Source organism: Tetrao urogallus (genome assembly GCF_951394365.1).
Source record: "Tetrao urogallus genome assembly, chromosome: 2".
Lineage (NCBI taxonomy): Eukaryota > Metazoa > Chordata > Aves > Galliformes > Phasianidae > Tetrao > Tetrao urogallus.
Window position 1 is genome coordinate 21,779,595 of NC_136814.1, and position 27,960 is coordinate 21,807,554.

General features: G+C 42.2%; 1 protein-coding gene across 1 annotated transcript in view; it reads left to right on the forward strand.

Annotated features, from left to right (window-relative positions):
- Positions 1 to 12,738: 12,738 nt before the first annotated feature.
- KCNH1 (potassium voltage-gated channel subfamily H member 1) overlaps positions 12,739 to 27,960 on the forward strand; it is a gene marked incomplete at both ends in the record, with an annotated part of 174,653 nt that continues 159,431 nt past the window's right edge. Inside the window, 3 exons of the mRNA XM_079550195.1 lie at positions 12,739 to 12,811; positions 24,447 to 24,570; positions 24,817 to 24,923. Of these exons, the coding sequence (XP_079406321.1) occupies positions 12,739 to 12,811; positions 24,447 to 24,570; positions 24,817 to 24,923 (304 nt within the window). The remainder of the gene's footprint in view (positions 12,812 to 24,446; positions 24,571 to 24,816; positions 24,924 to 27,960) is intronic.

Below are 27,960 nucleotides of genomic sequence, written 5' to 3' on the forward strand. Positions count from 1 at the left end.
TGTTCGCACACAGCACAGGTCCCCCTGTTCGCACACAGCACAGCCTGTGTTTTGCTGTGTCACATCTCAGCCCTTCCTGCCCAGCACACCCCGGGCAGCTGCCCGAGCTCTTGCATTGTTTGTTCTTGCTAAGGAGTGTTAGCTGGAGCGGTGCTGTCAGGCAGCGAGGTTAGGGAGGAATGATGGAGTGTCCGGAGCGCTTTACGCTAGGGCTGCAGCGTGGTGTAGGGCTGCCACGTCTGCAGGGAGCTGTCTGCTGATGCTTGTCTGGAAATCAGCCCAGTACGATCAGATGCTGAACCTGTGAAGAACATCTGATTTATGGGTGTGTACAGCAGAAAAATAGTGTGAACTTCTGGGCGTATTATGGTCTTAGAATTGTTTTTGTGAGAGCTTCAGCATCAAAAAGGAGAGGAAAATATATCTTTGACTTCTGTGTGCTTACTGTTCTTTCTGTGTCAGACTGTAGTATGGAGAAGTAGGAAGCCCCTTTGGAATTGTCAGCGTGAAAACCATAGAAGAAAGCAGAAACTCAAAGATGAGAAGAAGCCTTATTCCTCAGTATGCTGTATCTATTCTTAGAAGAACTGTGGAGAATGTGGAAGAACCAATTACTGCTGAGGAAAAACTGATGGCAGAAAAGACTGCCCTGTGCATTTAAGGACTGAATTTTGCCATTCAAGGCATTGTCTTATTTCTTCAAGACAGTTTCCTTGTGGTTGGTTTGTGATCTCACTCTATGTGTCTAATGTTCCTTGTCCCAGAAATTTCTGAATTGTTTGCATATTCTACCCAAAATTAACAATTCTACGGTTCTGTGATTTCTTTGTTAGAGTTGGAAGGTACCATTGAAGGCCATCCTGTCCAACTGCCCCGCACTGAACGGGGACACCTACAACTCAATCAGATGCTCGGAGCCCCCCCAGCCTTACCTTGTACATCTCCAGTGATGGGGCATCCTCCACCTCTGTGGGCAACCTGTGCCAGTCCCTCACCCGCTCACTGTAAAAAATCTTCTACCCTATATCCAATCTAAATTTCCTCTCTTTATGTTTGAAACCACTTCCCCTTGTCCTGTCACAGCAGGCCCTGTGAAGAGTCTGTCCCCTTCTTTCTTACAGCCCTCCTTAAGATACTGAAAGGCTGCTATCAGGTCTCCCTAGAGCCTTCTCTTCTCCAGGCTGAATATCCCCAGCTCTCTCTGCCTGTTCTTGTAGGAGTGGTCTTCCATCCCTTGGATCAGTTCTGTGGCTCTCCTCTGGACGAAGTGGTGGTTTCGCAGACAGTGAAGCTCTGACCTACTTTGTGAATATGGCTGATACCTGCAAGTGCCTCAGCAATTGAGCAAAAAGTTGCCATGTCATCTCCTACTTTAACATGCACAGAAGAGCTGCTGTAAGGGAAAGCATTCGCAAGTACCAGAGACACAGGGAAACCTTCAACTAGGATTTGCAGTTTTTAAATCAATTAAAAAAACTTGCAGGAAGCTGGTCAACTTTAATTCTGGTCCTTCCAGAACTGGCTGTTGTTTTTCTTTTTTACTTGCAAAGGATGTGAGATATAGGCGTGTGTATGGCGTTATGACTGTATGTCCATCAGTTCTCTTGACTCAAATGAGTTTGTACAGATTTCAGGTAGAGAGACTCATCAGCAAACATTCTGAAGGGAACCTGAAAGAAGAAAGGTTGGAAGGGGGCTTGTCTGAAGAGTTTGCTTTAATTGGCAAGTGTTAAAGCTACATTCTGTGAGGAGAACATAGATTCCCCAAATAGCCACTTCATAGTTAGCAAATGTAGTGAGGTGCTTTTTTCCCCGCATAAGGAGTGGTTAAGACTATTATTTGTCCTGTATATCCTTATTCTTTCTAAGCACAGGCCACAGAAGACAGCAGAGCGAACGAGCCAAAGCCTTCAGAAAATACAGCTTCAGCCTCTTTTTTTCCCTCTCTGAAACCAGAACTATTAACAGTTTTAAATACTAATGTTTCTACTGTCTGGAGATTATTTTTTATGAGTATTTTGAACCTTGGAGGTGAAACATTTCTTCCTGCATCCAAAACTATAGTTTGACTGCACTGCTGGAGTGCAGAGTGAATTGCGGCAGAGAGGAAAGGGAACTGAGGAATGGAGAAAGGTTACAGAAGAGGAAGGTGTAGTTGCTTCCACCTTTTAACAGTGTTGCTAGAAGGCATTAGCAGAAGTGGAAGATCAAGGGGAAATTGTTCCTGTCCATGAATTAATTGATCTTCTAATCCATGCATCTTCTGAGGCTGTTCCACAGCGGGTTGAAGCCTCCTGTAGCCCTCTTTGTTAGAGTAGGTTCTGAGAATGTGTTGTGCTCTATCATCAGCCTTGTGGGCTGCAAGCTGCTGCGATTTGTGAAGATATCCTTGCACTGAGGGATAATGAAGACATTAAGTGCATGGAGGTATGTGGTGGGAAAGGAGGATTGGATATTCAGAACAAAATAATTCTTAAACCACTGGATGCTTTCACATGCCTATATCGCTATGTCATAGAATGGCCTGGGTTGAAAAGGCCCGCAATGATCATGTAGTTTCAACCCCCTGCTATGTGCAGGGTCGCCAACCACCAGACCAGGCTGCCCAGAGCCACATCCAGCCTGGCCTTGAATGCCTCCAGGGATGGGGCATCCACAGCCTGTTCCAGTGCGTCACCATCCTCTGCGTGAAAAACTTCCTCCTAATATCTAACCTAAACCTCCTGTCTCAGTTTAAAACCATTCCCCCTGGTCCTATCACTATCCACCCTCGTAAACAGCCATTCTCCCTCCTGTTTATACGCTCCCTTTAAGTACTGGAAGGCTGCAATGAGGTCTCCCTGGAGCCTTCTCCAAGCTAAACAAGCCCCCTCAACCTTTCCTCATAGGAGAGGTGCTCCAGCCCTCTGATCATCTCAGTGGCCCTCCTCTAGACTCGTTCCAAGAGCTCTGTATCTTTATTGTGCTGGGGGCCCCAGGCCTGGACGCAGTACTGCAGATGGGGCCTCACAAGAGCTGAGTAGAGGGGGACAATCACCTCCCTCTCCCTGCTGGCCACTCCTTGTGTAATGCAGCCCAGAACACGGTTGGCCTTCTGGGATGCAAGTGCACACTGCTGGTGCAGTGTGGTCCAGCAGTGGTCCAGCTTCCCAACCATCTCATCTATGAAATTTCTAGCGTATGAAAAGTATTGCAGATCACGATTGACATTTTTGTCATCTAGTCACAATTATGTACCTTTTGGGTTTGTTCTCTCTCTTTTTTATTTTTTTATATTTGGAAGAGCAACCTGACATTCCCCCAGCTTAGGAATATCACTTCATACCGTCTAAGATCTTTTATAGATCTCTTGGAGCAGGTCAAATTAGTGTGTGTTGATTCTTCAGAAAATTTGTGAATATATAAGTGTGTTGAATGAAACAGAGGAAATGGTATCACCACAAACCCTTGCAGCAAAATCTAGCCTGGAAACTTTTTCTTTAATGCAGAGATTTATAATTTCCTTCTGTATGAATGTTTCATAGAGAAAAGTATGCACTTTGTCTCCCTAAGTACATTAAGAAAAGCATGCCTGGAATCAAGTTAATTTCAGATAAATTACACTGCTTGGAGTCTGTTCTGCTGGAAAATATATAGGTGTTACTTGTTAAGTATTGTGTTTCTTTTATATTAAACGCAACTCAGCCCACTGGATGGTAAGTAGGGTCTTGGAATTGGATAAGGTGAGACTCATTAGTTTCTTTAGACTGATGGTTGTTGCTCTGTTCTGTGTAATGTTCTCAGATTTTTCGAAGACTTTGTGCTTTAGTGAAACTGCTGGAAGATTGTGCAAGACACGGGTTTTCTATGGCTCTGGAAAGTAAAGCCATCATTCTCAAATGGGACACTTGTTTCTGAGTTCCACTATTAATGCTTTTATTAAGGCTGAAATCAGTTAACTTTGTTCTATAACTGATCAATGAAATGCAACAATAAAGCATTTGCTAACTGACAATGCTGCTAATATCTCCCAGCTGAGATTTGGGAATTCAGCTTTGTTTTATTTCTGTTGTGCTGCCTTCCCACTACAGGTTTCATAACTGATCTGCTCTCTGTACCTGGGCAAAATTACTCCGGAATTCAGTATCCCAGTTGTCTGAATGAGGACAGTTGGCAGTTTCTCTGTGGGAAAATGATAAAAATCCTGTTGCAGTTTTGAGTGGTCTAATAACTTCAGCAATTGTAGATATTGTGTTTGAATACCTGCCAGCTGCTGGCCAAGTCATGCTCTCTTGAAACCTTTGCTGAAATTGGAGACTTGTGCTGTGTGGAAGGATGGTGGTGGCTGAATGAAGCTGGGACTGTTTGGACCTGGTACTCAGTTACAAGCAGTATTTTGAAACCACATACTGCACTATGGGATGGCTTATCTAAGAACTAGTGGAATGTAGGTTAGTATTATGTCCATCTTGTCATTTTTCTTAATCCTGACAGCTACTAAAAACAAAGGCTGCAGAGGAATTAATTTTGGAGCTGATGCTATAATCTACATTCCTTCTTGGCAAGAAGCCTAGTTTTGGTCTTCTAAAGATTTACTAAAGCTCTGAAACATAAAGCTTGATATCTTTTGAATGAAATGGTAATTACATTTTCAAATCCTTTAGGTACATTGTGACTGTGTCTGTTCCAGCTTTGTGTATTTGTAGATTCTTCTTTTCAGTGATTTGTTATAGTGAGTTCCACTGACAATGTGTGCTGACTTTTAATTTTAATAGAAAAATTAAAAAATATCCTCTTTTTATTGACAGGTGTTCCTGCTTAGTGTTTGAGACTCAATATTTTTGTGCAGGTAATCTAGATATCTGTTAAGCAGTCCCTTTTACAGACTTCTCAGAGATAAATATTTTTTAATATATGCTAGAATGAAAAGCTGTGATCTACATTACTGTGTTTTATGCTTAATCCTGAAAAAGAGAGAATCTCCTCACCCTGCAGATTACTGTTTAATAAGGACTCATAAGAATGTAAGCAACATAAGGAAAAACAAGGAAGAGTTAATGAGGAAAATATTACTACTACAGTGTGAAGAAGCCAGGATGCAGTACTGTAACTGTACTACCCAACTACCCATCTACTTAAGAAGTGACACTACCCCTATATGGAGACCTTGTAGGAGTAATCTGGAGAGATCTGAAAGATCCTCGTTTACCACCTAAGACCTCATTTGAGAAAATGATGCATCGATATCTGAAATAAACTGTTAGGAGTGGTGTAATATAACCAATAGCAGCAGCTTGTTTTGCTGTATGTCTCGGGCCTCGGACTCTAATATTAAACATGTAATGCTAGAGCATGTTGGCACTTCCTGCTGAATTTTGTTCTCCACAGCTTATCCTACCTGGCAAACAAAGAAAGCCTGGAAAATAGTACTGACTGTGTATGACCAAAAGAAGGGTCCTCATGTACTAGAAGTATTAAGAGGAGTTGATTGGTTTGACTTTTAATTTTTTCCCCCATGGTTTCTGTTGACTGATATATAGTATTATGTAGAAGACGCTGTGTTATGGAGCTGTGCTGAATATTGGACGCCAGTGTGTCTGGACCACGTAGATTCCAAAATAAAACTGCTATTTGATGCATCATATTGTTTCCTACTGTATCTATTGTTTTCTTGGTGCAATGATCTGTAGTTCAGGTAGGCAGGTTAGGAAGGCTGAGCAAGAGACTTCATTTTGAGAATGTAAGTTGGAGGTGCAAGCCATGCAAACAGGATTTTCAGTTCTTTTTCTGGAATGTGTAAGAATTATTTTTTTTACATGGGAAAAAGTCTTCTAATACCATTTCACTAGATTTTCTAGGTGTAAAAATGGTTTTCCTAAGTCTCTATTGTGTTAAACGATACTAACTGATGTAGCTGCGTCTGGATCTCTTCAGGTTATAATATATAATGCTTTCAAGAATAACAATTCCTCTTCTCTGGTCTGAGGCAGCTATATTGTTTATATATAGTTCATTATCTTTCATCTTCCCTGCATTCCTTTTAATAAAGGTGGCTCTTATCCTTGGATTAAGAGTTTGCTTACTGAAAACTTGAAACGTGTTATAGTCCGGCAGCCTGTTACGAGGTCTTGTATCAGCTATCTAGAGTTCTGAAACAACAGAGAGATGATCCAGGTTTCGGAGTTGTACTCTAAGCCCACCACTAGAGATCCGCTCCCTGAAGATGCTGCAATTCTGCCAAAGCCACCTTTGGTAGGCAATGTTTCAACTGTTTCACTACTTCTAATCTGTACCTGTCCCAGCCCAGCTTCACCTCCTGTTGTGCCATATACTGTATTTTGGTCAAGTAACTGAAGTTAGATTTGGATATTCTTATGCATTCTTTTAAAGAATGCACTGATATTTCACCATGTGACTTTACACAGAAGCTTTTGTATCAGCTAACTGGTGTTACTTGCCTTTGCCTCACAATAATCAATGGAAGCACACGAAGAAACTCCTCTCTGTTTATTTAAATGCTTTGAATTTTACAGAGCATCTGTATTCCTGTCTGAACATCTGTAATTTGAATTTATGAATATTGCACCTGGCAGTGCTTGAGCTGAATACATCATAAGAAAATATTAACCAACATTAGATGAGGTACTAAAAAGATCCTCAAAGCAGGTATCCAAGTGTTAACAAAAATCAACAGCACATCAGACACTAGGGTCACCTGGTATCAGTCACTGGGACTAGGGTATGAGTCCAGTGCTGATAAAGACCCTGGAAATAATGTCATTAAGATACAATCAAACTTAGAAAATTAGGATTTTTTTTTTTTTTTTTTTTTTTTTTTTGTGAGTGCAGCTGTATACAATAGCAGGAAGAGTTTACTTAGAATGAGAAAATCACTTATCTCATTGTAAATAATAATAATAATTAAGTTGTACTGGGCTAGTTATAAAGTTGTGGATTTCTTTACGCTTCTTTGGCTGCTTCTGCATGCCCCTCTTGCTGCTGAGAAGTGAAACAAAGTTGTAACTACATAGCAAGCAAACACTGTGGGTAGTCCACCCTGTTGACAGAAAGTCAGGAAGTGGGAAATACTTGGTGAAAAGCTGGGTTCAGTAAGACTTTGAAATGAAGCGACATGTGGGTTTTTCTTCCTTTATTTTTCTTTTTTAAATTTCTTTTGTTTTGTTTGTTTCTGTTTTCCCGGTGTGGGAATGAGAGTGGAGTGTTGGCTTCTGTCTGTTGACAGGCCTTCTTACACTGAAATCCTTCAAGCAACAAAAGAGGTCTATAAAGTTGGGAGGTAAGACATCAGCTTTTTAAAATATTCCACTTTAAAACAGAAGTTCTTAGAACATGCAAGGCAGAAGCAATGAAATACAAGCCCTGTGCAAGAAACACGCTCACTGGGCACTCTGAAATGTGCTTCTTGGAGAGGCTACTGTAAACAAAAAGCTAGCAGTCTGTTTACCAGTCAGCCTCACAGAATGCTTCTGTCCAGATGAAAAACAATGTGTTTTTTTTCTTTTTTGAAATTGTTCTGCTTTTCAAATGAAGCTACAGAATTTAGGCCATGTCTTATAATTTGAGGAGTCTTTCTTAGGAATTCTTTTTTATATTAGACTCTTAGAAATTGTATTATGGAATCCAAAGTTTGTTCAGAAAGCTAATAGTGTTTAGGACTAATGGCAGGGGCTGAATGTGAATGTCCTAAGACCAAAGGGGATAAGAGTTGGAAGATAGCTGGCTCAAGCATGTTCCTAACTGAGAATATTTTTTCTAAATCTAAGCCTAAAACAGCTAGGTTTTGTTTTTATATTTTTGCAAAGTACCCTATGTAGGATTTGATTCTACATTCTGGTAGCTTTTTAAAATACTGTCAAATCATGAGTTATCGAACCACCATTGAGAGATTATTATAGGCAGTAGCTTGTAGAATCTGAATCACAGAATGCCTCGGACTGCAAAGGACCTTAAAGACTACTTCATTCTATCCCCTGCACCTGTGGGCCCAGGCACCTTTCACTACACCATGTTGCTTGGGGACCCTGGCCTTGGATGCTTCCAGAGATGGAACATCCACAGCTTCTCTGTGCAGCTTATTTCCATGCCTCACCACCCTCTGAGTGACTAATTTTCTCCATCTAATCTAAACCTCCCCTCTTTTATTCTAAAACCGTTCCCCCCGTTCTATCGTTATCTGCCCATGTAAAAAGTCAGTCTCCCTTCTGTTTATAAGCTCTCCTCGAGTACTGAAAAAATGAAATGAGGTCTCCCTGGAGTCTTCTCTTCCTCAGGCTGAACAACCCCAGCTCTCTCAGTCTGTCTTGTAGGATTGGTACTTTAGTCCTCTGTTCATCTTCATGGCCTTCTCTGGGCCTGCTCCATGCCTATCTTGTGGTGAGGGAGCCAGACCTGGATGCAGTACTCTAGATGGGGCCTCACTGGTAGAGGGGGAGAGTCACCTTCCTCATCCTGCTGGCCACCTCTCTTTTAATGCAGTCTGGGATGCTTGTGGGCTGAGCACACACTACTGGCTCATGTCAAGCTTTTTGCCAGCAGAAATGCCAAATCCATCTCTGCAGGGTTTCTCTCGAGGAGTTCTTCCAGTCTGCACACGTAACTTACCATGCTAGTGCCTACATTGTCTACAGAGAGCCTACAAAGCTTGCATTGCCTAAAATGCAAGGATGCTACTGTGTTCCCTATTTCTTAAGAAAAAACATTCACCCAGAATCATGGGTTCCTAAGCATCTCTCAGGGCATGCAAACAGAAATCTTTACTGCAATTACTTAGTGACATCCCCCGCATTTTCTTGGAGTTTAAGCAAGCTGCATCTAATTGTCTTCCATTTGCCTTGATTTATATTGACCCATACACACAAATCCAAAGAAAACTAAAATACGGAATTAAAATGTTAACAAAAAGCCTACCAAACATGGAACCAAACGAAATGCAGATAATTTATTTTTCTCCTCTGAGTAACAACACTTCTATTGGTCACTGCCTCTGATCTGAGACTGGGGAAGACCACATGGGCAGGACAGGTTAGAGCCAAGAGGTTTGGCCAAGTACACCTACAGTCAGGATGCTTCTATTCTTATTTTTTTTCTAAATCTGGAAGGACTGTGTGTCAGCTCCTGCTGAAATAAATGAAGATTGGCATACTGTCCAAATAGGGAAAAATTTTCTATGCCCTTTTGAGCAGTTCTAAGAAGGAACAGTACTTTCCTGTTAGCCCACACTCCAAATGCTGCGCATATAAATAAAAGACTGGCTGTGTACTCTCTCATCAGTTTTATTTCAAGAATTATCCACTCAGAACATAGGATTTCATAGTTATCTTTCCATATTTATTCCCCATAAAAAGTCTGGAGGAAATTCAGTAATTCCATAATTGGGTAAGTCCATACTTAATTTTTGACAAATTTATTATGGCTGTTTGAGAGCACTTACATTCCTCAGTTCTCAGACCTACAGTCTGCTGCACAACTAGGTTATTTCTCTGAGTTAGAAATTTCATTTAATTTTAGAGAGCAGAAATAATCAGACCTTAGGAACCTCAGGCTGAAATGCAGCAATGTCTGGAGCACCTTGGTTAAAATGACTTGCAGAAATAGACTGAACAGTTTCAGTTAGATGCCCAGATGTTTTTCCCAAATACCTTTTTGGAAGTCATGCATGTATTTCTTATACTCTGGACTCACCTTTGTTTTAAGGCATGACTTCTGCTTCTCTTTGCTCTTTCTATAACATAACAAGTAGTGTTAATCACAAGGAACTAAGCACCCATGTATTTGATAGTTTACAGGCTTCAGCCTGTAAACTCTGGGGGTAAGAATTTGTGGATTAATTAATGCTTCACTGATTTTGTGCGATGTATTGTTTTAAACGTCTGTATGGCAGACTAACCTGTGCACTACCTTCTGTACTTTGTTATCCTATCACATAATGTATTTTGTTTTTGACAGGGTCATGAAATCTATATGGTAGTATGCGAATAGAATGCAATTTTAAGATCCAATGTTCTTTTAATTTTCAAGGCTGTTGGTAGTTTGTTATAACTTTGCATTGCTATGAATGCTATTGTATGAATTGCTGCTTAAAATGGAGGTTTCATCTGGGTTTCCTCATTTACCCCTGGTGCTGGGTTTTCCAGTCAGGATGGTTTTCAGTTCAAGTAGGTGACAAATGGACATGGTTTAGGTGAAGGCAAGTTTCTACTTTGTTTTGGAACAAACGGCTGCTCAAAGGGACTGCAGAACAGCAGCTTAAGGCTCTGCAGCTAGAGGATGAACTAGGGGCTTTTTCAGGAAAAAAAAAACCATACTGTGAGAGCATAATAGTAGTATAGAGCTGAATGTGCCCTCTAATGGATGGTAAGATGTCATAGTTTGCTGATCGTATTAGTGTTACTTGAAACGTCACGCATCAATTTCTGTCCAACAGGCTTTAGCAAACAAGCAGATTAAGAAATCTGATTTTTCAGCTTTAAAAAATAGGAGAAGAAGAGGTCTCATCCATGTAAAAATGAATCAGAAAGACAATGTGTGTGTGCTGCCTCAAATGGGGTCTTGCTTCTGACTTTGTGCTACTTGCAGAATTTACCAGAAAGGAAATGAGTATAGAATACAAAATAGTCACAGTGAAACACTAACACAGCATCCCCCTGCTCTGTGGTGAAAGCATCATATCACGAGCTGGAATCATATTTTGCGGTGGGGAGAAAGACTAAAGGACGTAGAAGATGATAAACAAGAAATTTTGTGTTTGATATCTTACTTATTTGCAATGTGATGGCAAGGTAGGTCTAACTTCAACCCAGCTAAAATGACAGCTTTGGCATGGAGTTTGTGGGACAGCCTGATTATCTGAGCTAGGAAATCAGAGGCTGGACCAGTTTTTTTCCCCCACATAAAATGGATGAATGAATGGGGGAAAGAATACAACACAAAATGCAGCCACTTCATGGAAATCCAGAAGATACACGGCTTTTCCTCCTTACCCTGTGTCCCCTTGCTCCTTCTACTGTGTACTTGCTGATTCAGTGTAACATTTTTTTCTAAAGGCTTCAGCATTTCTGCAATGCATGCCAGCTGCCAGATGTCTCCAAGACCTAGAGAGATTCCTGCCGAGCCCTGTGGGTGCTGAGATCGCGCGCCCTTTGGCACAGTGGCTTAGAGGAGTAATGAAAACCTTTGAAGATCCTAGTTTTTCAAAACCGCAATCTTACTTGTTAGGAGCTGTATAAACTCAGTATCAAAGGTAACATCATGATTTTCCTGGGGAAATGGTAAATTTAATGGTCAGTTAGTCCCGTGCTGCTGAAGCTGTCAGGAACAGAACAACCTGAGACTTTGTAGGCACAGCTGTTGGGGGCTGAATCAGGTGTATAAAAATGCAAACGAACATTTCCACGGGGATTTTCAAAATACCAAGTTCAGGGAATATTAGTAGCCTAATTACAACTTCGGATGCTCTCCTAACCTGTCTTGATTGCAGTCAGGCCAGGGATGGCTATTAGAACAAATGAATGTTAACGAAGTGGCTCCCACTGCAGGGCTACTTCCTGAGCTGTGCTCTTAGCAGCCCCATAGGCTCCAGCTGTGAGACCAGTGCTAGGTTGGTCTGTGACTGAATCTGCAGATCCTGCTGCAAGGAAGCTGCCATCCACCTCCGTGGCTTGGCTCCCCACAGTCCTAGTGTGCATCCTGTGCCTCAAACATTGAGAGCGGCAGGAGGCTGCTGGCAGTGGGCTGCTGTCCCACGGTCACCTTTGGGTCACAAGCGCAGGCCTCGTGGCACAGGCCAGGCCCGTCCTCCAGCACAGGAGCCAGGTGCCCCAGCCTTGCTTTATCTGCTTGTACTGTGGGAAACAGGAGCAGGTTCTCGCCATACACAGGATTTTGCAAAACATATTCATGTCTTGGAAATGTGATGTGATGCAGAGCACGGAGGTGCTGCAGCTAACGAGGCATTACGGCAAGCAGCTGCCAGGGCCAGTCAGGAGATCTGTCTTTAAAGAGATCTGAGTGCTTTCCATTTACTGATAGACACCTGAAAGGGAAGGAACAAAGTAGTTTTCTCCCTGACTGAAAAACCTTTGTAAATCGAATACTTGAGAATTTAAGACCTGTCAAAGGTTATATTTAAATAGCTTATCCTATTGCTTCCACTGAGCTGCTGTTAGTTTGATCACACAGCAGTAGAAAGTGTCCTAGGAAGAGGTGAAACCAGGGCGGGCAGCCTGCTGAGGGGCTCAGCCGCGTGCTCTGAGGGCAAAGCCCCCGGGGGGGTCCCAGGTGGCACCCACGCGCTTCTGCGAGAGGCGGAGGTTCCTCCCGCCGCTCTCAGTTTGAGAGGGGCTTTCAAGCACTCGGCCCGCGAGGCGCGGACGTGGCGGGGCCGCCATCCCTGCAGGGCAGAGCCCCACGAGGGCCGCCGCTTCCCCTCGCTGCGCTACAGTTGTCGGCGCTGTTGGGCAGCCCGCTTCCAGACGGTGGCGCTGCGGCACCGGCCTTGTGGCGGGGCGGCGCGGCGGAGCGGCGGCCGGCAGGGGGCGCCGCGGGGAGGTCCGGCGGCGGCGCGGGGGCGACCGCGGGGCTGCGGTGCGCGGGAGGCGGCGGGAGGGCTGATGCCGCACAGCCGTGCCACGGTCCCGGCGGAGGCATGAGGCGCGCGGAGCGGGCGGGGAGCGGAGCTGCAGAGCGCGGCTCCGCGAGGCCCTGAGCGAAGCCTCTGCGCCGCGCTCCCGCAGAGCGACTATGGCCGGGGGAAGGAGAGGGCTGGTGGCGCCTCAAAACACGTTCCTGGAGAACATCGTGCGAAGGTCTAACGGTAAGGGACCGTGGACGGAGGGGCGGTTCGGCGCGGAGGGGCTTCGAGACCCCAGGTGCGGGGCGGCCGCCGTTGGGCTGCGCCCCCGCGTCCCGAGCGGAGCCTCGTGCGGGCGGCAGGTGCGGCGGGACGGCCCCGCGCTGTGCCCGCTGTGGGGAGAGACCGCGGGCGGGAGGCGGCCCGGGGGGCGCCGTGCGGGGCCGGGCGAGAGGAGCTGCGGGGTCTCCGGGAGGGCAGAGCCCGGAGCGAGTGGGAAGATGCCTCCCAAGTGAGGGGGAGTTTGCCATTTTGAGGGCTGAAGGTGGGCAGTGCCGGGTTTTTGTTTTGTTATTTTTTTTCCTCTCATAGCTAACTGTAGCCAGGTCTTTCTCTAGGAAAATTGTGGAGTGGGAAGCGCCTCGGATTTCACAACTGCGTGCAAATGTGCATTAGCGTTACCCAGATTCTTTCACTTCGGGACTTAGCAAAAGCTGCTCCTTGCAGCCGTGCGGGGGGGCTGGGAATCTGCTGCCACCTGGGCACGAGTGGGTTTCTCACAGCTCGGAGTCGTGCCATCTTCCGCGGACCTCGGTGGGTTACTTTGGGGATTAAGAACTTCCCGCGTGACTGAGAATATGCGGGTCGAGTTCCTTTTGAAGACGAGGTGAGATGATTTAATTAATTAAAAACCAGACGGTTTGTTCCGAAAAGGCAAAGGCAATTAACCCTGTTGATAAGCAGCTAAAAACCCAAATTATCCTAAGAATGATTTTCAATTATTTTCAATTAGGAGATGTTACTGAGGGAAAAAAAAAAAAAAACCAAAACAAAACACCATCTTTGATAAGAACATGTCTTCACACAGAATGGTGAGGGATTTTCGTAGTTTGTTTTTCTCAGCAACTTTCCTACAGAAGAGGTTGGAAGCTGCATTCTCCCTCCAGTAAGCACTGCCCATTCCCTCAGAGAATCCTGTTCTCTTCTTAAAAACTGAAATGTTAACATCTCATCAGATTCATGTTGCTCCTCTAGTCTCCTAACAGCGTCTAGCTAAGGCTTTTCTCGGAACTGTCTGAGTTTGTGAATAATTTTCTCCACTGAACGCTGAATTTCTCTGATGGCTTTCTGTGCCAAGACCTTGGTGCTATAAATCGCGTGAGGCTTGGAGACGGAGGGGATCTTGCAGCAGGGGCTTTGCTCTGTTTCTTCCTGTTTTTCCCCCTTTGTTTAGAATGTGTCGTCACAGTGTGGTGCTGGACAGCACAGGTAAAATGACGGCACGCAATTTCCAAATGCTCAGCAAGTCCTGAGGGCTGCCGTAAATACAGGCTTCTAGATGAAGCCTTTTAGGAAGTGATGCACGGTGCAGAGATATTAGAGGAATCTTTGGGAAGTGACTCAATTTCAGAAGCCTGAGTCTTCTCACATCACTGCTGTGATGTGATGCTGTCACATATAAATGCTGTGTGATTCAGTTCTACCGTGAGGCCATCAACCCCTTCTGACGTCCATCTCTGTGAGGAGATGAGGGCTGGGTCTCATTTCTCCTCATCTGGCAGGGCAGTGTTGTCCAATGGGGGAGCAGCATGGAAACATCCTGACACCTTGTGCCTGCCTCTCCTTGGCCAGCCTGCCTGCCTTCAAGATGCTTTGGGATGCCCACAGCACAAACACTTAAACCTGTAGTGCATACCTTTGAGGTTTGGTTTCCCCTTCTCAGTTTTGTTTGATTGGATACTAATGTGACCCACAAGGAAACTCTCTGGGCTATTTGGGATTTTCCAAATAAATGTTGGGCTTCTTGTCAAACTGTATTTGCTGGCTCCTGCAAGCAAGCTAAGTAGCGCCAGCAGATATTGAATTAATACATGTATAGGAATGTTCCTAATTTGTGGAGGATTCCCTTTGAAAGGAGAGGAATTTGGTTGTAGAACTGAAATAGATACTGAAGAAGTGCTCCATTTAAAGATACTTGGGTTTGATGTGCAGCTATAGTCACAGGTAAACTGAGAAAAACATGTTCTGGCTTTGAGTTATATTGAGAGGGTTATCTCAGGGAAAGAGGCTTTGTGGCAGTAGCTCAGTAATTGGCATACAACCTCTTTTGAAAACACTACTCTAAGGATAGCACTAATTATGCCACTTTTAAACAGCAATTTAACAAGTAATTCTTTGGACAGCCTTTCACATTTAGTGTGATATTGGTGAGCTGATGCACCTTCAATGGCTAAAGTTAATGGCAGTGTACTTGGGCATGCAAGTTCAGGGCCTTTCCTTCAGGCTTAGTATTTTTCTGACATTCGGATCACACTACCTGCAGCGAGATCCACCTCAAGCTACATTGGTCTGAATTGTCTTCTTAATAATTCTAGGAGTTTCTTCTTGAGTTGCAAATCAATTAAGACAGGTTCTCATTGACTAAATGCCAGCCTGAATAGCTATGCTAGGGTTATAAGCTGCAAAGTAATTCCACACACTGGAGTAGAGAAGGAATTGAGAATCTCTATAGGATTGATATAGCACGTATGGGAAAGAATATATAGCATCATCAGCCTGGAACTGTGGACTGCATGTGGTCCTCTTTGATTTCTTCTCATAAGAAGACCTTTTGTCTCCAGATTCCTTCCAGTTGGAAGTCCGGAGGAAAAACTTAAGGACTTGGGACACTGATGTAATCCTTCTTGTTTGTATTTAGTGTTTAAAAGCCATGCTTCTGAAGTAGACATGTAGAGCTAGAATAATAAATGTTGCATGTAGTGCTTGGTTGGCAAAAATTTGTTTGAAGCATTGAAATATTTAAAGACTCAAACACCCAACGGGATAGAAAATGAGCCCGTGCTGTAAAACAGTGCAGTATGTAAAGAATCACTAGTCTCTGCTGGTTACTGCTAATGTGATATTAATGTTTTTCCCAGGTAATGTAGTATAGCCCCAGTGTAAAGGCACCATAACAATAACAGTTATAATGTTGGTTCATGGCCAAGGCACCAAATTCAAATGGTGCGGTATGTTAGAGAGGAAACGGGTCCTGTGATATTTTAATGCTTTATCAATAGCTGAAGGCAAAAATACTTCTATGTTTAGGTAAATATCAGCTGGATTCTCCAGCCCTTCCTTGGTGTGTGAGAATTTAGTTTGTGTAAAAATGGCAAAAATGAGTCCTGTGTTTGCATGGCTTAAGAATTTCAGTCACAGATACTTTTCTGATTTATTGATGAAACAAGGAGGGAAAAATGGAAGCTTGGTGGCATAAAGCTAATCTGAGTTTAGTCTTGTTTCCCCTGGGAGCGCCCTAAGGAGAGATGAGATGTAGAAACAAACCTGCACCCTCTGATGGAGAATGCAGTGAGCCCAGTGTAGAGGGAAAGAAAAAGCACCCTCAGAGACACAAATCCTGAGAATAACAGGCATTTTTGTGATTTATCACCTTCCTTCCATTGGAGATGATGAAGTTCCTAATAAAATAAGCATTCTGTAACCTGGGCCTGCTAACCTTGTACTGTTGCCCGAAACCCAGGAGAGAACTTAACTTCATTATAAACATCTCTGGAACTGAACAACCTGTTTCTGTGTTCTGCGGGAGACAAATGAGAAGGAATCTATCACAGAATGAAGAACTGCGCAGAGGTTTATTTTCATATTTTTGCACTTTAATAAGATGTTCTTTTACATTAAACGTTTGCAGGGGATCGTTATGGTGCTACTGATTGTCCTGCTTTGCCTGTCTTCACTTAAGAACCTAGAACAGCGAGCTGTGTGGGTCTGGAGACAGACATGGCTGCAGCCAGTCCTATTTGGCTCTAGAAGCAGTATAGGTATGTTTCCCCAAGGGTAGGATTTACTGTTGAGAGTTGTCAGTCTATTCGCTTTCAGACTACAGAGCTGTTGCATTGGAAGGGCATGCGTGTATAAACATGACAGGTTCTGCATTGCTCCTCTGAATGAGATGTGCTCAGGGTGATCAGATCCTGGGCATCGTTGGGCCACCTTGTACTGCTGCAACACCTTTAGTAAACAGCATCAGTCATCAAGTATTTTCATACTGACAACAGGACTGTTGCTAAAATAAGGAAACATCTTTCTGGGGTGGAGTATACTTTTCTTGTTTCCTTTTGATAGAGTACGTTTGGTTTCCTGCCCAGCTTTCAAATTTCCTTAATTTACAATGAGTCTTCAAGCAAAGCTGGGCTCAGAAGCCTTGTGCTGCAGGTAAATTACATCCAAGTGTGAGCTGGTATGGTTCTGTTGAATAGGGGAATGTATTTTAGTGACTGTTGTAGATGAAAGTGGTGAAATGGATGAACTTAACTGTGCATGAGAAAGAGCATTATTAAAGTATTCCTTATGAACTGTGATGGCTGGGTTAAGCTATCCTAATTCTTAAGGCTCCCAAATGAGCTGATTTGAAAGCCTGGAGCAGATGCCCAGGAGCTTTTCTCCAGCATGCTGTCAAGCCTGATCATCTGTCTTCCTGACTGGAGTGGGTTAATTTCAACATTAAAAAGAGATCACAGTGGATGTGGCCTGGAAAATACTCTTACCTTGTGTGAAAGGCTCTTTGACAAAGCCTTACCAAAAGTGCATGCAAAACTGCTGGCTGGGTAGGTAATAAGATGGTGTTACATTTACAAAGATGGTAGCTGAAGATGTTGCTTCTCTTGCCATTACTGTGACTGGTCCTGTGCAAAGCAAGGTAAATGTTGCCCTCAACACATCTGGCACCCAATGATTGCACTTGAGTTTGTGCCTTCTTGTATCTGCTGCTACAAGACCACACAAGAATGTAGGTCTGTTGGCACTGGTTAATGCAAGGTATTTAGGCACACCAGCAGCAGGCTGTCAAAAGCACAAGGGAACATCTTGTAGGCTCTGTGTTAAGGATGTTTTACCAAGTGAAGAAGAAAACAAAAGAAAGGGGCTTATTTCTTCCTGACTTCCCTGCTTTTTTAAGCTACCGGCTATGGAGTGCTTTTTGTACAACTGGTCACTATATCGGAATGTCAATTGATTATTGACAGTTTTTATTCCTTGCTATCACTTGAGTTGAGTTTAAACTGTTTCTTTGCTGGCTCTAACAAAGCCAAATTTGTGTTTGCGTCTTTACGCGTTTAGAAATGCATTTACAACCTGATTTTCTTAAAATTACTTTTACAGATAGAAAAAAAGAAGGACAAGGCAAAGATGATAGATGATGTGTTTTAAAATTAATGTTCTGAAAGCTCAAGATGTTCTACTGTGATCATTCAACATATCAATCCATTTCTCCATTAAATCCTAGAACGAGGTTGTAAAACAAATCTTAGTGAAACCCGTTCATTGGAGAATTTGTTAATGCATTTCTGTAAGTTATATAGCTAAAAGTCAGCCAGGAGTTGGGTCTTGTCAAATGCTTTTAAGGCTCTTGATGGCTATAGCTATAATCAGTAAATCAAATGGCTTTCTTAAACTGATGGAAGACCCACATAATTGATGCAACTAAATCATTCTTTTTCCTGCCTAGGAGGAAAAAACAACCTGGCCAGTTAAACGAAGTCTCACTGTTAAAGCGTTTTTGGCCTTTGTTAAGAATGGTGCAATGTACGACTTGTACAGCCGATGAGCTTTCTAATTTCTGAGAATTATCTCCTGGTGACATCACTTTTGTCTGGATGTCTATTTTTTAAATTTTTCAGTATGGTCGGCACTGCAGAGATAGGCACAGAACAGTGCTACCATTAATTATGGATGATGGCTTCTGTGCACTTCCCATTTCAGCTATTCATGTGCCATTTTTCTGTTCTAATTTCTGTTTTATTTTTTAAAATGCAGATAATTACGAAGACTTTACAGCTTCTAATGTTGGTAGGGTGTTTTATTCTTTTCAACTGAAAATTTATTCATGATAGAGGCTACAGTAAAATAGATACTATCATAATGCATTGTAACGCATTCTGAGATGGAACCAGTAGCTTTTATCTACACCGCTGGTGGAATCATTTTCTACAAAGATTCAAACTGATTCACTTGAAGGTGTCGTTGTAATTATTTGTGCTACATATGATGACATACAGTTTTTAATAATTACTTTCAGCCCATACTTGCAGAACGCTTTGCGTACAGTTTAAGTCATGTTTGAATAGAGCAATGTCATGTGTGCATTAGTGGATTTTGTGTTCTAACAGCCAAAGAGCTTCCAAATCCCTTATTGTTTCTGTAGAATAAATATTTTTTATGCAAAATATCTGTGAAACATGTAAGCCCAAATGAACCGATCCCTAGTGCTTTGTAATGTGTTGTTTTGCATTTAAGTGAGGCTACAGATTAAAATAATTTGTTCTCAATGTTAAGGATATACAGTTTCGAGGCCACTATATCATCGTTCCATCGGGAAATCAAGTTTTTAAAAAATAAAATATTTAATAACTAATGCATTCCACCTCCAAGAATTGAGTGCTAGGAGGTAGTGAAAGATGTACGTATCCATGTAAAACCATTGATTTCCATAGGAGAGGTGGGTGGAAGAGCAGAATTTTGCCCTATGACTTTTATTCCATGATGTGAATAGGCTTTTGGTCCTCTCAGCAGCTTTGTATGTTCTTTGAACAGAGAGCCCTTGTGTTTAATGCAAATGTGGTTGATTCCTGTGTACTTCTCCCTGAGGTGTGAGCCTTGAATCATACAAGTGCAAAGAAAGGGTTGAATAGGCAGTTGAAATTATTTTCAGTTTGACTTACTTGTAACATTTTGGAGCTGTATTTTGATCTCGGAAGTTACGTTTGAACAGTTTAACCAAGGATGGTACATACATACCTATCCTTTGCAAGTTGTTGAAGTGAAACTACCGTATGAGCTGTACGACTGTAGTAATTTTGAGAGGTGTCCTTATGAACAACATCCTACTTCCATGCATTGGGTTCCTTACCAGAAATGAAACCAACTTCTTTCTTTCCCATATCTAAATGATACTACTTCTGATGCAAGTCATGAGTTTGTAAACTCAATTGTTTGTAAACTCACTTGTCCCCTGTACTTACTCCTAAGCTGCTTTATGCCCAGCTAATGGAACAGTAGCTAAGGAGCTCTATCCACAGTCCTTTACCAAGTCTTTTACTAAGCCTTTCTTTCAGTTCTAAGGTAGTGGTTTGTGCTCTTACCTCTCCTAAATGTGCCAGTCTCGATCAGCTGCATCTGTGATATGCTTCTTGTCCTCAGGTTGGTTGGAAGTTTGAGCTGACGGGCAGTTTCCATTAATGTACTTAGCAATGCGGTTCTGTAGGTAGCAATTTTGGTGAAGCTGGGTATTCCGGAGACTTGCTGTCATTGTTGGTAAAGGAGCTGTTTTATTCAGAAGGACCTTTTCTGATTCTTCTGTGATGATGTATTTTGTGATTAGAGAAAACCACTGGTTTCTGTGACTGAGCAAAATCCATTCTTACGTAGTGGAAGGAGTTAAATTGCTTTTCTTGTTCTTTAAAGCAGCAGTGACTAGTTTAAAGTAATAATCCAAAACGGCTCCGACGTTTGTGTGTGTAAAAGCTGATATGGGGATATACTTCAATGAACAGAACTGACTAGGGGAAATGCAGGTTGAAATTGTGAAGTATGGCTTTTCACAAAGTAGCCAGAGTTCAGAGCATCCCTCCTTCCTCCTGCCAGTAATTGTGCTGCCTTTGAGGTGCGGCAGTTCTTGCTTGTGTTTCTGCAGCAAGAGATGCTTTGTGCTGCATCTCTATATATTTCTGTGCCTACTAAGTGTCTTCTCAGACTCTGCCAAACAGCACAAGCCAGATTTTAAGTCTTCTTCATATGAGCTCAGACTCTCCCGCCCCTAGCTCAACTCTTCTTGGAGCCGATAAGCGGTGCCAGTGAGGCATATAGCTTCTCCTTGGGCTGGCCAATGCCACTAACCCAATTGATATTGTGTTAGAAATCGATTTCCTGGTAAAGGAGTCCTTTGAGTCCTATCAGAGAGGCACCTCAATCACTTAATAGTTTGAATACTGCATCTATCACTTGCCTGTTTTATCCCCTGTCTTTGAAGAGAATTTGGTAGTGTATTTCTTCTTTGCAGTCCTCCTGTGCCCAGCCCCTGTCCTGCCCTTGTTGACCCATTTGTGAGTCCTCGAGAGTTTCGCTCTGCAGTGCTCAAAGAGTTCACCAGAGCATCTCTCGTGCTTGTTGTGCAACACAGCCACAGCTGTTTCTTGGCCTATGGGACCCTGTGTCCCCGCAGATGGAAAGGCAGTACTAGCCTCAGTGGATGTTTAATATTTTCTTATGTTAGAAACAATTGTTGAACATATTATGAGCTGTCTCCAAGCAGCACATTGTCAGGGACGTCAGTGCAATTGAATGCCAATGATAGCAATGAGAACAGCCCTTCTACCTCCAGGTTATCTGTCAGAATAAACTATGCAAAGGAGTTATAAGTGGGAGTTATGCTGTGTCTCTCCAGTGTTTGAAGAGGCGAAACACCATTATCTGAGGAGAAATGCAGGTGTGTTCACCACATAGGCACAGAATGTCCTTTGTACTGTTTTGTCTTTAAAGAGGTGTGGAAAAGATGAATGAGCAACTGTAAAGAATTTCCTATTTGTTTGTGAGACCCCTCCTTTACTGTGTGGTGCGAGAAACAACATCTCCAGAGGCTTTCAGCTACATGGAGAGTTCCCGACTGCTGGCCTCTGCAGGGCGTTTTTTGGGTGCCAGTCCAAACTGAGGATGAGCACTAAAAGCTCAGTGATGGAGCTGGAGCAACAAACTGAAAGCCTAGTCAGGGTTATGGTGTTAACTCCAGGGAATGGGTCCAGCTTCAGTATTTTCTTTCCGTGTGACTGGGGCAAAGCTATGTATCGTAGACAATAGGTCAAGGTGCATGAAGTGAGAACTTGCTAGAAGTCAGACTTACAGAGCAGTGGGATCCTGAAAACCTCTGACTTGCTCCTTGAATTGATAGATGCTCGTGTTTTCATCATTGAAGCTTTGAAAGTACATAAAGATCTACAAGTGTGGTTATAACTCATTTCCCAACCCAACCTGGATTATCAGATGTAGCATTTTACCCCCACCTCCATGAGAGGGCTCACTACTCTAATAGCACTGCCTGATAGGGATGTGTAAAATACAACAACCAATCCACGCTGACTTGAAGACATTGTATGTCGAGGGTGTTGGCAGTGGCTTGATAAGTAGAAAAGTCATTCAGGAGCTGAAATGAAAACTGAGCTTTCATGGTGCTCAGGGGTAGCTCCTTAGAGGATGCTCAAGTTGGATATTAGGAAAAATTTCTTCTCTGAAAAAGTGGTCATGTGCTGGAATGGGCTGCCTGGAGAGGTGGTTGAGTCACTGTCTCTGGAGGTGTTCATGAAACATTTAGATGTGGTACTGAGGGACATGGTTTAGTGGGGAAGTATTGGTGGTATGTTGGACTGGATGATCTTGGATGTGTTTTCCAACCTTAGTGATTCTATGATTCACATCTCCTAGGATAAACACCCAAATGACAAAGCTGTCAGGAGGGAGGGAAATATGTACATGTTTTTTAAGCATCTTTTGGAAGCTCTTCTGGTAAAAAAAAAAAAAAAAATCAGCTTTCATTAACCCAAGAAGTAGGCAAGTGAGAATATGATTTTTTTTAGCTCCAGTAGTAATGGCTAAGAATCTGTGGTATTGTATGCGAGAGTTGGGCTTACGTTTGAATTACTAGGCATAGTAAGAGAGGAAAATCCCCAGCTTTAAAATATACCTTTTTTTTTTTTTTTTTTTTAAATGATGCTTTCTATAGCATAGCTTGGGCAGGGTGCTGTTTGCTGTGCTAATGTTTCTTAGTTCTATCACCAGCACTACTCCTAGAGCTTCTATCTCTTAGATCATTGAGAGCTGGGCTTGTAGCAGTCTTGCCTTTCAGTGCTTACATCCCTGTGTGGGCTTGGTGCCTTGCTTTTACCTGTAAAAAGAGGATAAGATAAGAGCACTATCCACCATAGGTGCTTTGGAGGTGTAGGTAAAAGTAACATCTGAGCAGTGACAGCCATCAGAAAAGTTCACTATATAGCTTCTAGTGAAAAAACTGACATTATTTATCTGAAGAAAATGTTGAGGTTTAAGTGTGAAAAGAAAGATCATAGAAGTTTTTCAATGAGTTCTTGAAGAACTGAAGGGTGCTGTTACCTTTTCAGAAGGGAAGATGGTGAGAAGGAATAAATGCTTGAAATAACACAGTCCACATCAGAGCAAAACGCGATCTGAATTTCATATTTGCATACTTTTTGTACTTTCTGATGAAAATATAAAAATATGTTAAGACAGTGCAATCCACCGTTTATAATAGACACTCAAAAGCACTTGCTTTAGCAATGAGAAATGACTTGGCTTACTTATTCATAGGAAGGGTAAAAGACATGTATTGTTTCTGGAACAAAGTACTTGAACCAAGTAAAAACCATGGTATTTAGAAGAGACTGAGAAACAAAGCAGTTAAAATGTCCTGAAGTTATACTACTGGTATATTTCTTTCCAAAGAGTGTATAAAGATACACTTAATCTTGCTCATGGGATTGGGCAATGGATTTAGATAGCTACAGGAATGTTTTATTTAAACCCACTTGAAGTTTGCAACAGGACAAAAAATTTTGAAACGGGAAGTTAAAAGAAACCAAAGCCTTTGCAAGTAATAGGTAAAATGTCCTGTTTGTGTCTCTTGGTTGCAGGTACCATTAATGACTGCTATGTATATTTAAGCAGCTGGGTGTTTAGATCCTGTAAAGGAGACAGCATAGTGGACTCCCTTAGAGCCTCCCCTTCAACATGGATGCCCTTATCTCATGTAGCTGCCTAAGACTTCCTCTAACTTCTAAGCCAGGGAGTCTTTGAAGCTGTGAAAAGGAGCCACTGCAGTCTCCCATCTATCAGTGTCCTGTCATAAGCACTGCTCTCTGTCTTGGCATTTACATAGATAGCTGAGAGCCAAAGAGCCAAAACAGCAGAGAAACAAGGCCTGGGCCTGGCATTAAGTATATTCTTTGTTCAAATGAGTTATTAATCATAGAAATATAGCATGCAAAGATCCAATGAGAATGGAAGTTTGAATCCCATTCAATTTTTTTCTTAGTGGTTGAAACTCATTCTAGCTTGTACAGTGAACAGAAACATCTTTCTGCTGGTGTAAGTACTAAAACTAGTTGTCTGGTGTCTTGTTTGTAGAGCTGTGCCATACACGTCACACAGGGAGTAATAGAACTTGTGTGGTCAGCAGTGAAGGCTGTATCGACAGGAGCCACTGAGTCTGTGTTCAGATGAGAAATAAGTGCTCAAGCTGTTTTGGCTGTCTTGAGGCTTCTCATCCAAATTGAGTGTCATGGTGGATCAGTACGTGCGGCACAGAGGGAAGCAGCTTAATGAATCTGTCCTTAGTCAAGGAATGAATTTTACCCGCTTAACATTGTGAGTTTCATTTGTGTAAAACCACCTTCTTCAGCTTTGCCTGAGTAATTAATTAAATTCATCTTAAAATCTTAAACTAACAAGTTACTTAAAACAGGGAATACTCCTGTTGTCTACTGGGAAAAAACTGTGCAGGAATGGAGGCATTGCAGTTTGGATGAGTATTTGGATGAGTATTTCTGCTGATGCAACCATAGTCTTGTCTGATGTCTAACTGATGTGTTCTTTCAAACAGATACTAATTTTGTCTTGGGCAATGCCCAGATAGTGGATTGGCCTATTGTGTACAGCAACGATGGATTTTGCAAGCTGTCAGGATATCACAGAGCAGAAGTTATGCAAAAAAGCAGCACCTGCAGGTATTTGAGAACAGATTTATTTTCTGTTAAATAGCTTGTAGTGTTGTGCTTGTTGCTTGAGGAAAACAGTAGTCTGTTCATCTCCATTCTCTCTTTTGTCTCTTGGGGCTGCTACTGTCAAATTTGCTTTCCAGGTGAAATAAAATCAAAGAAGAGCTGTTTCTAAATAGGTCCTTTTCGCACTGTGAATAAATGGTGTAGTGTCTTTGTTTAGTATCTGACTTGAATTCCTTGCTTTCTTTGCAGTTTTATGTATGGAGAGCTGACAGACAAAGATACAATTGACAAAGTCCGGCAGACGTTTGAGAACTATGAGATGAATTCCTTTGAAATCCTGATGTACAAGAAGAACAGTAAGTAGTTGTTTGTTCATTAATGTAGGTGTGTAGAACTATTTTAAATCATTACCTAATTTGCAAGTCTGCCATCCTGGAGTACTGTGTTTTATGTAGGGTTAAATAAGCCCTGGTTCTGCTGACAGATCTGCAAGACAGAGAGGAGAACATTAGAGATGAGAGCCACTGGTGGAAGCAGAGGAAGCTCTAATTCATTCTGATGTTTAGAGCAATTGGTGTGTGATGCCAACGTTCTTTTCATTAGCAGTGTTAGTGCCCAAGCTAGGTTTATGCAAATGTTTTTTCTTACAGAGAATGCTTTTAATTTTTTTTTTTAATTTGATGTAGCAAAACCAGGATTTAGATGTAGCTTTATAGTAAAAAGATCCAGTCTTTTGTTTTAGAAGCTAGACTACTTCCTAATATCTTTCAATGAAACTGTCTTTTGTTTTGGACAAAACTGCTTCTTAATCATAGTAAGATTATTTTTTCTTTTCTTGCTAGAAATTTTAGTCTGTCTGTAACTCTGCGTGTTAGCAGATGAACTACTTGCCCAAAATTTGTTGCTCTACCCCTTGTGTGTGTCATGGCATAGCTATTTTTATTTACCAAAAGTAACCTGAAGTGCAGATACACTGACGTCTTCAGATTGACCAAATGTCAAGTAAAAAGACTGTGTTCTGTCACTTCCATTTTGCGTTTAACAATTTTGCCTTCTAACCGTGGAAGAAAAGTACCTTGCAGAAGCATCCTGTGAGTAGCTTCTTCCCATTACAGCTATGATGATTGCTTCGATCAATTCTGCACTGGTGGGCATGGGGAGCTCTAAACACAAAGCATAACATGAGCTGCTATGATGCAATTTTTTGACAGTTAACCTTAATGCTGATTTATTTTTCATTAGAAGGGCCAGCTTTCTGGGAAAAGGTGATCATCCTACATTTATGTGTGTAGCCATTGCTGTTCCTGTTGAAATGACCCACTAGTGCTGGCTGTTGGAGCTTGGAGAGAGAGCAGGGACTTAAGAAGAGCTAAAAAGATAATAGCTGTGTGCTAGAGCTGATGTGTGGAGCTGCTTGTTTTATATCAGAATTTGTCCTTGTTAGAATTGGTGGTGCCAAAGTACATGGAATTGGTTTTTGTCAGTGTTTTAGGGGGGAAGAAAAAACCTCTTTAAGAGATTTTTTTGGTATTCATTTCTCTCTAGTCTTTTTCATTTCTTTTTAGCCTGTTCAAAGCATCATGACCTCTGACATGATGCTGTTGCTCAGGGCCTTACTGGAGCACAACTTTGCTGTGCTAGAGAAGCTTCATGTGCTGTCTGAATGAGGCTTTGTGCTTCGTGCCTTCTGGTGTTATCTGCCTCCAATGTTTGCCTATTTATTAAAGATGATTTCAGTTCCTAGCTCAGTTAGTGACCACAGGGACATGTGCAGCTTATCTCTGTGCATCTAAAGCCAAGTAAATAAACTGTGGTTTGGGATCTAGGATGGTGTGGAAGTTTCTCTTAGTTAACAGCAATTTGGCACCAAGAGGCTCTGCAGCTACTCTTCTGTCATTGCTGCAGCATATGGCCTGTAGTACAGCCTGGGGCCTCTCTGTCTTTCATGCAGATTTAAAGCAAGGTAACTGTGGAGTGAGGAATGCTTCCTGCCCTGCTGTGCAGTTCCCCTGAGGAGAGGCAGCCTAGAACAAAGTCCAGCTGTGCAGAAGTTGTATTATGCGACATGCCAAAAAGCAAGGCTGCAATGGTTCTTCTGCGCTCATGGAGGGTCACAGTCATGGGAAAAAGCACAGAGCTTACTTTTGAGTTTAACAAAACACAGTGCTCTTATGTTTGTTGGATTTGTAGCTTTAAAGGTACCTTAACTACTGTTAGGGAAACTGCCTAAAAGCACTAGAGGGCTGTAACTGAGAAATACAAAAAAAGTGAAAGTCCCTGTGGCTTATTCTGAGAAAAATCTCATCATGGAAAATATTGTCTTGTGTTCCAGTCATTTAACGCTCGGACTGCTGCCTCTGTTGTTCTTGCAGTCGCCTAACCTCTACCTAGGACAAGCATTTTTGACATTTTTGTCCTGAGTTCCAATGTTTACATGGTTGTGCTAAACAAATATACCATCAGGATGATGGAAGGTACAGTATGTCCACTAGTTTCATTGCAGCTCACTCTAAAATCAACATAGGCTGTATTATTCAAAGGAAGGATGCAGTTTTCTGTCTTCATGTTTGCATTTGTGGATATTCTCTACTCTGGTCTCCTGTCTCTGTCTAGTCCTCCTCCTCTGCCCAATAGTGATTATCCCCACTCTTTTGAGAACTTGAAGTTAAGATGCAATGCAGGTTTGATGGGTCCTTGTGTTTGATAAGCCAGGCCCTTGATTTACTTAGCAGAAATGTGATGATTGCTTTTATTCTCTAGACAAATTTCTTCCTAGAAATGTAGAGCTCCTTCAGGATAATTGGAGGCAATTGTAGCAAGCAGGTGAACAGGCACCAATTTTTTGTCATTGTTGCTCTGGTGCCATTCCATTGCAGTCAGTGGCAGTTCATGATCATTCCTGGAAGGAGGCACAGTGAAAGTTTTCTTTAATCTAGACTGCAAAACAACAACACATACATTGACAATAATTTCATGTGAGAGCTTCAGTTCCATTGTTTGATTAGATGTGAGTGTCCGGCAATGCTGGTAGTATTGTTTATGTAATGGGAAAATGAAAACAACTCTAAATCTCAAAGAAATCAGTGGAGTTCTGCTAATTACCCGAAGGAGAGGTACAGGCTGATATTTTAGACGTTTTGCACCTAATCTCAGTCACATCTTAGCTGATTTGAACTGATAGAACTTTAAAAGTCTAATTTCTCAGGAGACTTTTAAAGTCATTTGTTCGGCTGTTATTCTTTACACTAAGCCTGATAAATAAAAACGTCTCAGTAAATTAAACTTAGACTTGTTTCCTACAAGCAGTGCCAAAGCAGGCTTCTTCTAGATGTACTTGCTGCCATTAGTGCTAAAGTATATTTTTGCGTGTGTGCAAATTTATTTGCTTCCACC